General features: G+C 41.3%; 1 protein-coding gene across 4 annotated transcripts in view; it reads right to left on the bottom strand.

Annotated features, from left to right (window-relative positions):
- Positions 1-17,772, bottom strand: part of TMEM19 (transmembrane protein 19) — a 37,820-nt gene that overhangs the window by 3,005 nt on the left and 17,043 nt on the right. The window contains exons 1-6 of one of the 4 annotated variants that reach the window (XM_077338826.1): positions 12,743-12,965; positions 10,980-11,133; positions 9,135-9,248; positions 6,199-6,336; positions 4,956-5,042; positions 1,103-1,312 (exon numbers count right to left, since the gene is read on the bottom strand). In XM_077338826.1, coding sequence (XP_077194941.1) covers positions 1,103-1,312; positions 4,956-5,042; positions 6,199-6,336; positions 9,135-9,248; positions 10,980-11,112 — 682 coding nt within the window. In that variant the 5' untranslated portion in view covers positions 11,113-11,133; positions 12,743-12,965. Of the gene's footprint in view, positions 1-1,102; positions 1,313-4,790; positions 5,043-6,198; positions 6,337-9,134; positions 9,249-10,979; positions 11,134-12,742; positions 12,966-17,772 lie in introns of those variants that run through there. The other 3 variants (XM_077338824.1, XM_077338825.1, XM_077338827.1) reach the window with 3 other exon arrangements.

Below are 17,772 nucleotides of genomic sequence, written 5' to 3'. Positions count from 1 at the left end.
GATTTATGTTCCCCACTATCATTGTTGGGGCTTGTCCTAGACCTTTTCTTGCCTCTTGAGGTCATCTTGACAGAAAAATTAGTCCCAGGGGAGGATAATATCAGTCATGGATCAGGAACAGAGTAGCAGCCGTCGTTCATTCCCGCAACCGGAAGTCCAACCACAGGCGCCATTATCCTTCATTTTATCCTCACAACTACCCTGGCTCAAGATCACTTGGTCAGCTTCCAGGGCATGATGGGAATATAAACTGAGATCTCCCAGATCCTAGTCTGAAACCCTGACCACTATATTTGGCTATTAAGGAGTGGCTGCTTTTGAACAACATGGAGCAGCCATGTCTGGGTGAATCATGAAAGTCAGGTGGTAGCAAGTCAATTGCTGAACCTGGACCCAATAAGTCCCCCCCCCTCAAAAGCTAAAATAGTCCCCTGGAAAGTGTCCTGCCCTCAGCCCTTGACGGACAGAAACCATGGCTCAGATGTTGGCAATACTGTTGTAAGTTGCCCAATAAGAGCTGTTGAGGGCAGCTACAGGGGCTGCTTCTATTAATTTAGAAACATTAAGCCCTGTGCATGTGTTACTATTTCAGATTTTTCCACAAATCTGGTACTTTTTCAGATTTGTCTTTGGCCATGGTTCCAGTCTACAAACACAAGAAACCACAGATTTGGCCACATTGAGAATTAGATATATTGATACTAAAGGTACTTTAGAAACCATTTAATTTAAACCCTCTGCTGAACCTGGAAGAAACTACTGTTTTTGAAACAAGTAAAGTGTGAGTTTATTTTTGGAGGATTTAAGCATCTTCATGTTTGTGTAGTGGAAACAGCAAGTTTTTCGTATGTACCCAAGCTTGGTTGCTTATAATTTCCTTTCTGTTGGTCAACACAACAAAGAAGTTACAAAACACAGTTCTCATTATCTGAAGAAGGCATGTGAGGAAATTTCCAGTGCTTACATATTGAGCAAATTTTGAACTTTTTCAGTACTACTCAATTATCTGAATTCAACCTTTATCAACAGACACTAGACAATAAAGTAACTGAGGATTGACTTTGAAAAACTAGGTTATGCTACTTTAACAGTAAAAACTTACCACTGTACTGCATGGTTGCTCCCAAATAAGAATCAATCATTGATCCCAGTAAGCCAGCTATTCCACCAAATACAATAATTGGCCATTGTGGAGCAGATATATCCAGATCGTTCACAAAGATCAACTGAGAAATGAAGTAAGCAACTCCCACTAATGTGCCCCCAAGCAGACTTGAGATTAGGCCCACTATAGTGACACCACCATTGGTACCTAAACAAACAGATGTAATCAAAGAAACACACCATAAGTTACTCTAAATATTTTCAAACATGCATTCAACAGCGTAGAAAGAAATCCAGAAGCACAACATTTCCATCATTCATTTGGGGATAGGTAGAATCTTGCCTTACTTCAAACTCTTATCAAAAATCAAAGTGAGTTAAGCAACAGAAGATACTAGTCTTCAGCAACAGAACACTACAATTAAGAAACAGAGTGCTGGATTTTTAAAACATTGTTAAATTGCCTTTTTTAAAAGAGCTTATAGCAAACACTTTAGATGAAACATTTCCAATTTCTTCTACCATGCATTTAGGATTGCAATATACTATTTTGATTTTTTTTAGTACACATCAGGATACAATGGCTGTCTCACAAAAATGTATCTTGCTGCAGGGTAGATGACTAGGCTTGGCTCAACTTTTATATATAAGATTAATTATTACACATATATAGATTGCTTATCGGTCACATCTAGTAGGATCAATTTATCAATCAGTGCTGCCCTCCAGATGTAGTCACACCATATGCTTATTTGAGTTGGGCCTGGAACTTCTAACATTGGGTGATAATAATCCAAGCTGTGTATTTAGAGATTTACACACATTAAAATTTTGTGGACATCTGTAAAAATCTGAAGTGCTAAATTTGGGTTCAGGATGCTTTTGCAGTCTCTGATTTTGCAGAAAGTCTTCTCACAAAAGATTTTTACTGCATTACATGCCCAGAGCATGTTAAAAGTATGACACAGAAATGTTACAGTATAGTATAGCAGGGAAGAGATGTTATACGTATGGCAGAGTGATGCTACCTGAATAAAAACTTTCTCTAACTGAGGGAGAGGGTTCTCTAGTCCCTTCCTTATGCCTCTGGCTGAAGCATACTTATGAATATCTGCTTCTCAAAGAGGACAAAAATTATTAAAGTCAGCACACGGACTTTCATAGATATGGGAGGCCAAACTTTGGATATATTAGCAATAGTACAAATTAGTAATTCAAAATTAATTTGATAATACACAGCTTGTTGTTTTACTGTCAGACTGAAAGAAAATGTTTTGACATAATGCAACAGGGCTGAAGTATAAAATCTTGTAGAGGTGTTATCATTGTCAGTATTTATTCAGGAAAAGATGGTGGCTTAGGAGAAGGAAGACAGCCAATTTTACTGATGTTTGTCAGATTTGAAAGGAGTAGACTATGAATCCTGTGTGAACCTTTGGCACCCAAGCCAGGAATTTGGGGGTGACCATTGACGCCTCCCTGACTAAGGAGGCGCAGGTCAATAGAGTAGCAGGCCAGGCATTCTTCCATCTTCGCCAGGCCCGGCTACTAGCGCACTACCTGTCACCTGATCACCTGGATACAGTGATCCATGCAACAGTCACCTCCAGATAAGATTTCTGTAACTCGCTCTACGTGGGCCTGCCCTTGTCCTTGATCCGGAAACTTCAGCTAGTGCAAAATGCAGCTGCTAGGGTCCTCACTGCCACACCTTGGAGGGCCCACATCCAGCCGGTGCTGAGGCAGCTGCACTGGTTGCCAATTGCTGTCCGGATCTGGTTCAAGGTTTTGGTTTTAACCTTTAAGGCTTTGCGCGGGTTGGGACCCACATACCTGAGGGACCGCCTGTCGCCCTATGTGCCCCACAGGGCTCTATGCTCTGCGGGAGAAAACCTACTGATCGTTCCCGGCCCCAGAGAAGCGCGCCTAGCCTCAACCAGGGCCAGGGCTTTTTCTGTCCTGGTCCCCACCTGGTGGAATGAACTCCCGGGTGAGCTGTGGGCCCTGCGGGAGCTGTCAGCATTCCGCAGGGCCTGTAAAACGGAGCTCTTCCGCCAGGTCTATGGTTGAGGCTGGGATTGGCAAGGAAGAACATTGCCCCCCTGGGGGGTTTGAAGTAGTCATCATCACCCTCCATCCCCCAATGCCCTTGTTCGGGTAGGGGAGAGTGGTATTTTCCACCGTGTTGGGTATTTTTATAGTCTTTGGGTTTTAATGGGGGATTTTAAGACTATTGTTATCCACCACGAGCCTGTAGGGAGTGGCGGGAAATAAATCGAATAACAACAACAACAACAATAATAATAATGTCAAGACAGAATAATTCTCATACATAGAATATTTATGCACAATGTGTCTAGGGAAACCTGTCGGCAAACATTATCCATGGCTAGCAAACCCTCGTTAAAAGTTAATGTTTGGTTTGGTAAAACACTGTATTACGGTTAGTACTGACCAAGAAAAGGAGAGAGAAAATTTGTAAGATAGAAGGGAGTGTCCAAAGTTAATCAATGACATATTCCTAGTCTCTTGGAATAGTAGTTATTAAATTGCCATGATATAACCTATAAGAATTCAGAACATATATATTAAAATGTTGAAATCAAGATGATCAGGAAAGATTAAGGTAAAGCAAAAGGTTGTAATTATGTAAGTGACTGGGCTGTGAGACAGAATTCAGCATCTTGAAGGATGTAGCAATTCACTCTGGAATATATAATGGCAGATATCATGACAAGTCTGTTGTTGACTGGCATAAGTACCACTTGTGCTCATGGGATAAAAGGCTAGCTTTTAATCCTGATTTACAAGGATGAAGCAAACTCCAACTTGCCAAGATGCCTGCATTCACTACACTCTATGAGACACATGAGAATACACTTAGGCTGAGAGAGGGCTTCAATAAGGGTGGGACTTTGAATAAATATTTTAATTGGGGGCTCCAAGAGAGAAACATTTGGACACATTATAAGTGTGGGAGCCTTTTCATTTATACTTTTTTACCACCTTATAGTCCCCATTATTACATCATATGAGTGTATTTAAATATTAGACCACTGAAGAATACCCCAAGAGGGGTGGAAATGCATTGTTTTTTTGTCATTCATCCATGTGTCAATGTGCTTTGGATTTGTGCAGTAATGCATGACTAATGTTGATGTTTTAAAATTGTATATGTGCACATGAATTCAAATAAATATTTATATTTTAATATTTAATACATTCTGCTGCTCAACCTTTTAGATTCCTAGCTTGTGGATACAGGTTGGGTTACTTTGTTCCTTTTTTTGTTGTTCATTTCTTTTTTTTTGGTATACATGTGTAATACATATTTTCCTATCTGAAAGATATTTTGGAGTATCATTGTCTAGTCCTTTCTAACAAAGTATTATCTATATAATCTGCATAAAGCTAGCCACAGATTAAAGAGGAAGACTCACAAGCCGCCATAATACTTGTCACTTTTGCCAATTAGACTGGGGTACTACACAGAGAATGGAGCCTAGTACTAACGGGCCAAGTTATAACTAAGATAAAAGAAAACACCATGTCAAAGGTCAAACTCAAGGCTATACAAGAATTTACTTCAAGGTATTCCAGACCAAAAAAAGAAAATTTCCCAGCTGCCCATTGCCCATTCTAATAGAAATGGTTTCTGGAAATAAAAGGAGAAATTCAGACTTTACCTACTGGAACTTTTTCCCAGGTTGTTATTAACCGGGGTTCATGACTCATGACAGTACCAATCTCCGAAGCCCATGTATCCCCAGCACAGGAGGCCAAAGCACCCAATAATGACAGGCACATCCAGGATGCTGTATACTGTTTGGAAAAGTCGACTGGAATTTCACCTGGTCCATTTTCAATCATGTACAGTAGAGCCAGTTCTGTAGGTACACCACCATTGCAGAAAACTTGAACCCAATTTCTCTGCCCACCTATATAGAAAAGGTAAATCACAAAATAATGCCTCATGGAGGACACAAAAGGAATCAAAGCTAGACTGGAAGAGCTCACTACTTAAACCACTGAAGTCAACTCCACCATGGCTGTCCTTAATTGGAAGCAAGAAGTACAATCACTACTAACATCTTTGGTGCTCTTATTATAAGCTGTACTTTATAACAAAGAAAAAGCAATATATAGAGTAACACTCTCTCACAGACCCTTATGGCTTAAGCAGCACCCAGCCTGTTGGTCATAGAGGTTAAATGTACACAAATAAAGCAGATCTTTGTAAAAACACATATAGGCTTAGCAACAGAAATAAAAAGCTAACTTTTTGATGTCATACATTTAGTACCTGGTATTAGATGGTACAGCATAAGAATACAAGCTATAGTCTAAAGCGTTCTATACATTGCTGTACATCATGATTTAGCGGAGCACATCAAGGCATACTAGCATGACACAAGCATAAAGTTAGCATGGCATCCTTCTGGCCTACAGTCTTCGTATACTCTTTCGCTTTATGGCACCAGATATTTCCTTGGATCTAATCAGGAATCTCCCTTGATGGAACTTTATGGAAGACGTTAATGTCTGTTCCTAATTCCTCCCTCCCAGCTAGTTATACAACTGAGTACAGGTTCTGCAATTAACCAATTACCACATTCTGGAATCCAGCCTTGAAAGAGATAAGGAAGGTATCTACAGGAAGGTCCAAACCATGGAGACCTGTGAGTCAGAGCAGGCCTGCTAATAATTAATTAACCCCTGAGGAAAATTAAGGTGCTTCGCTTCAAACATTCATTCTGTGCATATTTTCATTCCCTTAATGAAAAGTCAAAATGAAAGGATTTTTTTCTTGCCACCAAGTCACAGCTAACTTCTAGTGACCCTGTGGGGTTTTCAAGGCAAAAGACATGATTTGCCATTACCTGCCTCTGCATCACAACCCTGGACTTCCTTGGGAGTCTCCCATCCAAATACTAGCCAAGCAACCCTGATTAGCTTCTGAGATCTGACTGATTCAGGCTAGCCTGGGCTGTCCAGCTCTGTTAATGAATTTTACCCACTAACTTGGAACTAACTTTAGAAATATACTTAAGGTAGGAAAACAGACAAGCAAAAAGCCCAATCTCAAACTCTCACCTTCTTTGTATTCAGGATCAATTTTCTTTTTTACTTCTCCTTTCCACTTTGTAAGTTTGGAGGATGTAATGAAAAACATGAGCAAGGCGGTGAAAAAGCTGTAATTCGCAACAGTAAGAATAAATCCAACTAATAAACCTGAGGAAGGAATAGTGATAAAGAGTTATTACTTTCATTACAAAGTTACTTCTTGACTGAAAAATAGTTTAATATGTTAACGATCAACCTAGATTAAGTTGATGCATTCATCAATGACATTAGGCTGAGACAGCGACTGGCCCAAAGTCACCCAGCTACTCAATGGCAGAGTGGAGCTTATATATGGGGACTTCCCAGTTGTTAGTCCCCATGCACAAACCTCAGCACCACGGGGTCAATATGTGTCTTTGTAGGTCAGGTCTCTAAGCAGGACTGAAGTGCAAGGAAAGGAATGAAAAGGAGTGGTCAGCGGAAGCAGACTTGAGATTTGGAGGAAAGTTAATAGGTACAGTTGAATCACACAGAGGTGGCGAGAGAAAAAGGCTGTTTTAGGAATTCTGGTCATTGACAGGTGGCTGATGAATCTGTGGAGGGTTCATGATCTTTGTGGTAGATTGAGCAAGTGTTAAGTCCTTGGAGAGTTTATCTTATATGTAGATGTTTTGGGATGGGTCTTTCTAAGTGGGGAAGAAATTCTGCTTCACACAGAAAAATGTTTCCAGGGTAGCAGAGAAAAAATGCTGCTCCTCTAATGTATTGGTGAAGTGTATTTTCAGAGAAGGAAGAGGACCCCTGGGATTACTTGTGCCGAGGAAAGACATGTGGGCAGGTGAACTTTCTCTAAGGTGGGAGAAATCCACATAGTGAGTCAGTACACTTGACAAAACAGGACATTCACACTGCTCCTCACCTACCAATTACAGTATGCCACAAACTGCAGGTTTGTGGGAGGGCAGTGTGATGCTGTACTGAAGGATAAGCTTTCTGAAGTTGGCATTAGCAAATTTTACCAGTTTTGGGGTCCAAACTACTCCCAGGCCTTTGCTTCTTGGTATAGTGGTTAGGAGTGTGGACTTCTAATCAGGTGAGCCTGGTTCGATTCTGCACTCCCCCACATGCAACCAGCTGGGTGATCTTGGGCTTGCCACGGCACTGATGAAGCTTTTCTGACCAAGCAGCAACATCAGGGCTCTCTCAGCCTCACCTACCTCACAGGGTGTCTGTTGTAGGGAAAGGAAAGGGAAGGAAAATCTAAGCCACTCTGAGACTCTTTCGGATAGAGAAAAGCAGCATATAAAAAACAACTCTTCTTCTAAAATTCTGTCTATGTATGGGGCAAAGTATACCTGTGAACAGCTCTTTTATGTAATGTCAATAAAGGAAAACTATGTCCTCAGTTTACAGATACACACCTAAGCATTGCTACAGCATAAATATTGACTCCAGATTTAGATGCAATAATTCAGAGCAAGTGGTGTCAGTTATCAAAGTCTGGTAAATAAAGGACATACTATTAAGAGTGTTAAAATTTTAAGCATATATGTATTTTGAATAGATTCAGGTGGGTAACCATTTTGGTCTATAGCAACAGAACAAAGTTTGAGTTGAGTGGCATCTTTAAGACTAACAAAGTCTTATTCAAGGTATAAGCTTTTGTGTGCGAGCAAACCTGCATCTCCTGATACAGAGAAAAAGAATTTCCTCAACCATTACACATCGGTAGAGAGAGGGTGGGGAATGTTTTAACTGCCAGGAAATGCTAGCTAGAGACAAGATTACTCCCAGTTTAAGAAACTGGGTGATTATAACTGAGATTGGATTAAGACAGCTGTCAAGGTCTTTGAATGACAGTAAATCAGCATATAAACACAAGAGTTAACAGACATGAATAAAATTTTTGAGTGAAAGGAGAGGTCAGTGGGTGCAGACTTGAAGAAGAAGAGATGGTTCTTATATGCTGCTTTTCTCTACCCGAAGGAGGCTCAAAGCAGCTTACAGTCGCCTTCCCTTTCCTCTCCCCACAACAGACACCCTGTGGGGTGGATGAGGCTGACAGAGCCCTGATATTACTGCTCGGTCAGAACAGTTTTATCAGTGCTGTGGCGAGCCCAAGGTCACCCAGCTGGCTGCATGTGAGGGAGTGCAGAATTGAACCCAGCATGCAAGATTAGAAGTCTGCACTCCTAACCACTACACCAAACTGGCACCAAGCAAATCTCAAACTTGAGATTTGGAGGGCCTGCAAGACAGAAGTGTTCTACCAGGCCAATGGTTGAGACCTATAGAACATCAACAATAACTAGCCTCCCCATACACACACACACACAGAAGTAACATCTAGACACCACACAGTTTACATCAGCATAATACTTTATTCTGATTCCCCCCCCCCCAAAAAAAAGGGTGGGAGCTCCCGGGTTTTTAAATAACTGTATTTTAACATGAATTAGTTTAAATAAGTTAAATGTTTTAACTGAATGTAGTAATATGTTGTAAGCTGCCCTGAGCCCTTAGGGAAGGGCAGCGTAGAAATTTAACAAAATAAAATGTACACTGTTAATTTGGTATGCCTGTATCCTTTAAAAAGCATTACATTTTGTGACACACACAGCTTGGCCTTACAAAGTGACAATTATGTTAGATCTGGCCTTCATAACATATGAGTTTGAAACCTCTGATTTAAGTCTTCATCAAAACAAAAGTATGGAAAGTAGACAAATAACATTTTGGAAAGTAAAACCAAGTACTGTAATTGTAGTCCCTGAGTACAAAGACTTGCAGAGAAATAACTTCAGAATGTGGCAGAGATGGTATGATTTGATAAAGACCTTACTATGCAAATAATTTGAAGTAGCCCAAGAACAGCAAGATTTAAGAACAAATGTTTAAACATTTTATGGAAGATGAAAAAAATTAGAAGTATATACAAAAACCAAAGTCAAGCTACAACAACTGACCTCCTATTGCTCCACCATGATCTAGACTTTTCTTCTTAAATCCTCGTGAAGCAATCATTAGTGGAATTAGAATTGAAAACAGCCATCGACATGGAGAAATAGGGCGTAAAGTACCTAGACAGGTTGTTAAAAACAACATTTAGAAAACCATAATAAGGATCAAAGAATCCACAAAGTAGTGTCATGATCAGAAACAAGATTTTTTGTTTTGTTTGGCTTTTTGATAAATCCTGGAAATCCTCCGGGATTGCATTTAAAAAACGCAAAACTTGTTTAAAATAATTGTTTTAAAACCTGAAAGCAGGACTCAGACAATATGCTGGTCAAAATCTCAAAATATCTTAATTATCATAACAGACATTTTAAAAACCAGACTGAGAGATGATAGCTGAAGAATGATGATGACCAGGAGATGGCAACAGGGCAAGAGCTGGGATCAAAGATACGATGATAATGGCACAAGGGGGGGGGGGTTGAGAGGAGGTGGCAGCCATTACAACACTTGCCATTATCCACACCCAGTTAGCTGGATGGTGAAGAAGAGGAGGCAGTGAAGCTGAAAAATATCCTGCATATGTCCTACTCCAAGACTGTTGCCACTTCCTGTTTGCTGATGGCTCCCCCATTACTGAACAGGTGACAGCAAAAACCTTAGAGAAGAATTTATGTAGGATGCCCCTTCTACTTCAGGATTTACACACACAAAACTGGGGTTTCAGCCAGCAACAAAGCTGATGATCGAGAAAAAGCAAAGGTGAGGAATGGTGGCCCACAAGGTAATGTAAGAGAAAGTAACAATACGAAGGAGGAGAATCTGGAGGTATGAGTGGATATATTTCCCTTCCTCACAAATGTTGCTTTCTTATTCTTGTCTTAGTTATAAAAAAAAGGAATCTGACAACATAAATTAACGATTAAAGATTGACAAACAGGAATTACTTCTTCAAACTATCCAGTGTCTTTTTGTTTAAGCTATAACTGAGAACTAAGTAAACTTGTCTTTGAATGTCTAATTTGTAAGATAGAAGGGAGTGTCCAAACACTCTGCTAAATACTACTGGCGGGTGCCAACAGGGCCTGTCCCATGGCAGGCCTGTTAGGATAGGAAGAGCTGGGCCTTCCAGGCCTGGCCCCTCCCCACCCTATGAAGGCCTGCAGGGGACAAACAATGCCCTTGATGGCTTTGTGACACATCCTGGTGCCACAGGGTGGACCAGGGCATTGTTTGTTTAGTCTGCAGGAAGGTGGGATTGCATTTTACGTAATCCCACCATCCAGAAAACTACAACATTCCCTGCCACGCACCCCACGCAGCGGAACCTACCTGCTACCACCACATTTTCTCGGGGGAACTCCTTTCAGAGGGACACCGGATGTCCTGTTGAAATGTGTCACCTGTGGGGACTTCATACACTGCAGAGCATGCAGCTCTGCAGCACTGTACCAGCAGCACCCCAGAATGGTGCCATTGATGCAGAATCGCCCTACTTCAGCTAAAGTTAAATATTTATTTAACTTCTGACTTAGGGTAATTTAAATACAGTAGACAACTGACTACGGCACACCACCTCTGCTTCTCACTTGCCTTGAAAGCCCTTTGCTGAAGTTGCCATAAATCAGTTGTGACTTGATGGCACTTCACACACACACACATACACGGTCAAATGCCTGGCAAAACAATGGCTGCCAAGAGCTGAATACATTTTTCCATCACCATCCTACTCTCATGAAACCTGACCTTACCTGAAAGTAAACATGAGATACTCACATGGAACTTATTAGTAAAATACCTGTGTACAAATACACCAACTTGTAACATTTAATGAAAAAATAACTAAGCCTTACCATAATAGGTGCTTGCAGTCATGGACACAATCCAAAAGGATAAAGAAATACAAATAAGTACACTTAAGATGATAATATTAGTTATCATTTTGACATATTGTTTGTAGAAATCGTCCCACGAATACAATGGCATGGGAAATCCAAGATGTATTATCTGCATGCAACAAGCAAAAAAGGCTTTCAATTAATTATTTAATACGTTAATAAAGCATATATCAAATATTGTAGAGACAAGGTAACTGCTGAACAGTCGATGTAGAAATCAATTAAGATTTTAAAAGTAAAGCCAAGAGGAGCAGTTTGATAATGTGTGCTGCAGAGATTCTTCTTACTGTTGTGGAGAACTGAACTTGGCCTTTATAAGCCAAGTTAGATGTGATAAGTAAGCCACATGTTTCTGTATAAATACTTGAATGACTTCCTAGGCAACTATGTATTCCATTTATCACTCTCAAAGTAGCATGTGATTCTATCTCAAAGTATTACCTTTGGGAAAAATTAATAATATAGTTTAACATGTCTAATAATATTTTCATATCACACTTCCCACAACAATCTAAATGGCTACAGATAAGCTAACTGGAAGAAGCTTTTCACATGGCAGCTATTGTTGGCCAAATTTAATATCAAAATGACGCATTGACCATACACACACACACAGTACATGAAACACAAATCACTCAGTGGTGATGAAATATTGGTCCTGTAGAGAAGGCCCACAATGGTTACATTTGGTTCTCCTAATAATTCTATCTCCAACCTGCAAGAGCCCAATGGGTCTAGGTCCAGAGCCTAACAATTTATCCTCTCACAACCTAATAATGAACCCACTCTTCAGAAATCACAGAAGTAATCGATACAGAAAATATCACTGCTCCATTATTATTGTTGCATTTTATTCCCCCTTCAATATCTCATCCCTGATGTTGTCAGATTTCATAAATTAAGCAGGGCCAGCCTTGGTTAGTATTTGAACAGGTAACCAGCATGGAGGTTTAGGGTTGCTACGTAGACACCGGCAATGGCAAACCAACTCTGAATATCTCCTGTCTTGAAAATCCCATGGAATCACCATAAATGGGCTGCAACTTGTCAGCGAAAAACCAAAAAAGATATCTTCTTATGTTGCATGCTAAAAGTCACTTGTTCCAGACTTCCATTCAAAGCTGAGAAATATGCCTTGAAAATCTAGACAGACATCATAAGGAACTGTACTGGAAAATTTAGTACTTTTACAGAAAAGACTTGCAGTAAATCTAGAAGTACCCCAACAACAATCACCATCCGGGATCAACCAACACAAACCACCAGCTTCCAGTCTATTATGTGAGACACTATCAGAAACCCCAACGGATAAATCACGCTGTAAATAAAAGGCAGAGACTAAAGTCAAGTTCCAGGATTAGACACGTGGAACTTTTAAAACCTCAACAAAATCACTTCAACTACCAGGATCTTCCCAAAAGGTTTCTGAGAAATACAGCCTTGTGCAGTCTGTGTCACAAATTATACCTCCAAGTTCCTCTCCCAAAGTGATGGGAAATACAAGACACAAACCAGTTTTAAGCCAGTATGAATATGCAAGCCCCCCCCCCCCGAGAAAAAGTGGCCCAGGCACCTTGGGAAAGCCTGAGTGGGAAATGAAACAGAGCCCAAGCATGCTGGCCAGAACGAAGGTTCTCTGTAGGGGAAAAGTCAGAGGACCCCCCCCCCTGCCCGCAGGCTCTCCATAAAAGGGACGTTTCCCCCTCTGCTTGACGCACCTCAACGCTGCTGGGGCCGCGGAGCCTGGCCTCTGCTGCCTGCGCCGGATACACACGAATCGCGGCATCTTCCTCTGTTGCGTTGTGCAAGAGGCTCGCTCCACACCCCCGCAAGAAAAACCCATCCCCGCCACCTCAAAGCATCCGGCGGCGCTTCGCTTCGGAAAGGCGAAATGGACGCCCGACTCCCGCGAGCCGTCTTCCGGCGCGCATGCGCAGCAATTGCTAGAGAGAAAAAAGTTTCTGCCCTTCCCCTTTCACGCTCCGCTTTCCTCAGTCAATTGACAGCCTGTTTCCACTATTAACAACCGAGTGACTCGTCTGACGCTCTTCAGCTGTCCCTTCCATTCTCAGTAGCACCTGAGATCGTGTTTCTCTCCCAACGGGTTCTTTCCACCTCCCTAAAGCAAAACTCTTCGTAGCCCTCGTTTTTTCTAAGCCTGAAGATCGCAACCAACGCACAGAGGGACACCCTCTGGATATAGGTTATCTTGGTCTAACTAAACATTGATGAGGACTGTCGGGGAAAGAACTTTAAATTGTAGTGGATGGCTCAATGAAGGCAAAAAGGTACTCACGTTGATTCACAATCCCACTTCTCAGAAGTAATATATTTTATTTTACAAAAACCAACCAAAATTCTGTAGCATAAGACAATATGCAAGCTTTGAGCTCTCTGGGGTTTTTGGTCAGGCTGAATAGTAAAATAATAAAAGGGAGGAGGGGAGAGAAGAAAGCTCTCTTCAAGTGTGTGCTGTGTAGGATGCTTGCTACCTTCAATGGGCACAGGGTGTGGTATCAGGTTACACCCTGGCATGCTAGGAACAAACGGGGGGGGGGGGGGACCTGAAGCCATCCAATTGCAAATATAAGGATGTTGGTTGTATTTTCAACTGGGTGGTTTCCATACTTTCTGCTACCCAGCATTGTTGGGGTACAACCTGTTAAAAGCCACAATATGATTTTAGTTGGTCTTAATAAAAAGACTTTTGTTTTTGAAGTTCGATGAAAGCATTGACTTAGTTTACTGCAGCCAGGAGACAAATTATTTCATAGGGTTTATTAAGAAGAATTATGATTACTTCTTCATTGCCCTTGTATTATAGTATTAACTAAATTTACTATACTCAGAATAAAATGCTGAATTACAAGAATGATACACAGGATAATAAGGAAACTGCCTTCTCGGCATATAAGAACCAACTCTTCTTCTTCTTCTTCTCAAACCCCAGAAGTATTTTGAATGGGGTAAAAGTAAAGTTAAAGGTATCCCCTGTGCAAGCACCGGGTCATGCCTGACCCTTGGGGTGACGCCCTCTAGCGTTTTCTTGGCAGACTCAATACGGGGTGGTTTGCCAGTGCCTTCCCCAGTCATTACCGTTTGCCCCCCATCAATGGGGACACTGGGGTTATACAGAATGGGGACACTGGGGTATACAGAATTTTCCAAAGGATTGATTAGAAGAAGAAGAGTTGGTTCTTATATGCCGCTTTTCCCTATCCGAAGGAGGCTCAAAGCGGCTTACAGTCACTTTCCCATTCCTCTCCCCACAACAGACACCCTGTGGGGTGGGTGAGGCTGAGAGAGCGCTGATATCACTGCTCGGTCAGAACAGTTTTATCAGTGCCGTGGCAAGCCCAAGGTCACCCAGCTGGTTGCATGTGGGGGGAGCGCAGAATCGAACCCGGCATGCCAGATTAGAAGTCCGCACTCCTTACCACTACTGTTCACCTGCCATCTAATTTAATGTGCTGTAAGTACCAAGTTAAAGTATACCTATTCTAAACTTAGGATTTGGGTTATTTCCCCTTCTCACTTTCCTGCTCCCAGAATGACATTAAATGTATTCGTGGGCCCTTTTTGACTTGTGAATGAGTAGCTCCCTCTGCTTTATAAAAGCATACAATTGGATACATTTATATATTTTTACATTTATACCCTGCCCTTCCCTAGAGGCAAAATTTAATAATGATATCAGATTTAATAACGATATTTTTGCTGGTATGTAGGTCTAGTCAACATAGTTCAACCAACAAGACCCAAACTGAAACTAACATGCAGGAGAGACAATCCAAGGACAGCCATTCCAAGGGCTTTATCTTAAGGTACAGGAGATAAAAGGAATTTTCAACATGAAAAAAGCATTACATGGTGATTCTGCCCTTCTGCAAAGAAGCTCACTGCAGTTTTACAAGGTTGGCACTTCCTCTATTCTATTCTTATAATAACCCTGTGAAATAGGCTATACTGAAATATAAGCAAATGGCTCAATATCAGTCACAATGCACAAGCCTAAGTAGAGCTGCATGCTTCCATGTCCCACCAATCAAAATATTTGTTTGATAGGCACATAGAGAGGGGCTCTTTTCAGCGGCAGCCCTACAGTGATAGGGTGACCTGACCCCCACCCCCCAATGTCAATCTTCAAGAAGCAGTCAAAGACTGCTTTGTTTAGGTTATTTTATTAACAGTGTTAACTGGAGTTTTTAAATTGATTTTAATGGGATTTTATAATTGTTTTGTATGTTAGTGTATGACTGATTATGCATGGCAGCCACGGACCGCTGCCAGTTCCGTGAGGTGGGGTAGTAAGCCCCACTGCTTCCCAAGTATTCTTCATCTGAAGGCAAACAGGGGGCAGTGTGCTCAAAGGAGCAGGTAGTCTAAGGCCCATTATGCATGGCCGCCGAAATGGCAATTTCAGGTCACATGGAAAGCGCGGAGGGGGAAGACGCGAAGCACACCGGTTATGCACGGGACGGGGCGTGACGGCGGCAAAACCCAGAGTAACCAATTATGTACGCGGTGATCCCGGCGCCACTTCTGGTTGTGCCCCGGTCACCCGGAAGCTGCGCTTTCTTCCACGTTTCGCTAACGTGGCTTTTTCGGCGGCATGCACCAAAGCTGCAGCCAGCACTGTGCTTTATCGGTGATTTTAGTCGCCGCCATTCCACCCCAAATGTACGTTATTCCACCAGTGCATAATGGGTCCAACTGAGGCCAACCAGGAAATTTGAAAAATACCAGGAAATTCCTATTTAATTATACTAACTACATATCTCTTCCAATGCACCCTGTAGAATATTCTTCATAAACTCTTGAATCATGCACTCTACAGATCTTGGATAATCTAACATTTTGAATTTAATTCAGGCAAGAAGGCAACACAAGTTTCTTAACACCAAGTTTTATTCTGTCTCTCTTACAAGCACTGCTCAAACTTTCTCCTTCATGTTTTTTTCCCTTACTCTACAACCTAGTAAGTAGAGACCACAACAGACTACAACCTTTCTCAATTTTTTTTATCATTGAGAAATCCCTGAAACATTCTTCGGGCTTTGAGAAGCCCCAGAAGTAGTGTAATAGTGCAGAATATGGGAGGGAAACATAGCCCCTCTGTCATGGTGGAGGAACACAAAAACAAAACCATGCTTCCACCATGTTTGGTGGAACCAACCAGAACCAACCAGATCCTGCCATCTGCTACCAAAATCTGTTGTGGATCTCACTGTGGCCCCCAATAACTTCTGCACTTGGCCAGACATTACATAGCAGCCAGGTAAAAGTCATCAAGCCATACAAAAGAGGCTTGCCCTTTTCCCCACTGCATAAGGTTCCACTCTTAGCATAGTAAATGCTTTACCTTAAATCCTGTAAGTATAGCTTCAATGAGACGCTGGAACAATAAGAGAGGCTAAAGAAATAAAATTTATTTGCTGTACAAATATATCATGCTCACTGATATAGTACTCTTTGCCAGATTAGGACTTTAAGCTTACACATTACAGCAGAATCGGTTTTACATGATGCTGCAAAATGGAGAACATATGCAAAGAAAGTCAGACTCAAAATGAAAACTTCTCCTGTATGAAGAGGAAATGGGTGTTCCCATCTGAAACAAAAAGCCTCTGATGACTCATCCTGTTCTGCAGCCACCAGGTGTTCCTGCTGAGCACATAATCTTGAGGTTTGCAACAACCAGCCTTACAAGGTAGGCCTGTTCCAAATAACTTGCTGATTGTATTCCAACACCCTCCCCTTTTCCATTCCCTCCAGGCTCATAACTGGCCATTTGTGGGGGAGGTCGACATGACCATATGCAATCATATCACCTGATAAATGTTTAACAAATTTAAAAAATATGTACAAATTAATTATATTCTACCCATACCCTGTAAGATGGAACTCTTCTGCCAGGTATCTGGTTGAGGCCAGAGGAGTGCCTGGAGTTACAAACTGGGGTCCCACCCAACATTGGAGTGCTGCATACCTGGCATGATAGATCTGAGCCTAACTGAGTTTTTAAATTAAATAGATTCATTGGAAGATTGTAACAGCTGACTGGAATAGAGGGTAACTGCTGGTTTTTACCACCATCTGAGGATTTATGGTTTTGATAAATATTGCTGTATGTAATTGTAGATTTTAATGTTTTTATTAATTTTATGGGGTATACTGTTTTACCGTAGTAAGCCACCTCGAGACAACTTACTCAAGAGAGGCGGGGTATAAATTGAATTATAAACAAAAAATAAATTCAGGAAAATCCCTCCAGGGCCTTCAAGAAACTTCAGGTGTTCCTGAAACCCTGGCTGAGAAAGGCTTCACTACAGCCTCTCAAATAGGGCACACTTCTAATCATCAACAATGAAATAACTTGAAAAACAGCTATTAAAACATGAGTGGTTAACCATAATGAATGCTTTTTAAAAATAAAATAATATTGGCAATGAGACTTGTCCACTAGAGCAACCAAAGGTAAATCAAATTCATAGCCTGAGATCAAACTGAAAAGGGCCAAGGGCCAATGTATCATCCAGAAAGCCCATGAGCTGTTTATCAACAACTTTATTATCTTTGTCATGAAAGAACACATTTGAAACTGGCCTGTAATTAACTGTTGTCTAAGAAATTAGTCCTCACTGCATGCAGGATTCTGTCAACATCCACCAGGAACAGCAAAATACCACTCAAAAAAAGAAAAGAAAAGAAAAAAGAACCAGACTGTGTTCCATATGCCCCTGCTACA

The sequence above is a fragment of the Paroedura picta genome, chromosome 5, assembly GCF_049243985.1.
Source record: "Paroedura picta isolate Pp20150507F chromosome 5, Ppicta_v3.0, whole genome shotgun sequence".
Classification (NCBI taxonomy): Eukaryota; Metazoa; Chordata; class Lepidosauria; order Squamata; family Gekkonidae; genus Paroedura; species Paroedura picta.
Note: the sequence above shows the minus strand (reverse complement) of the source record. Positions and strands in the feature narration are given on the sequence as shown.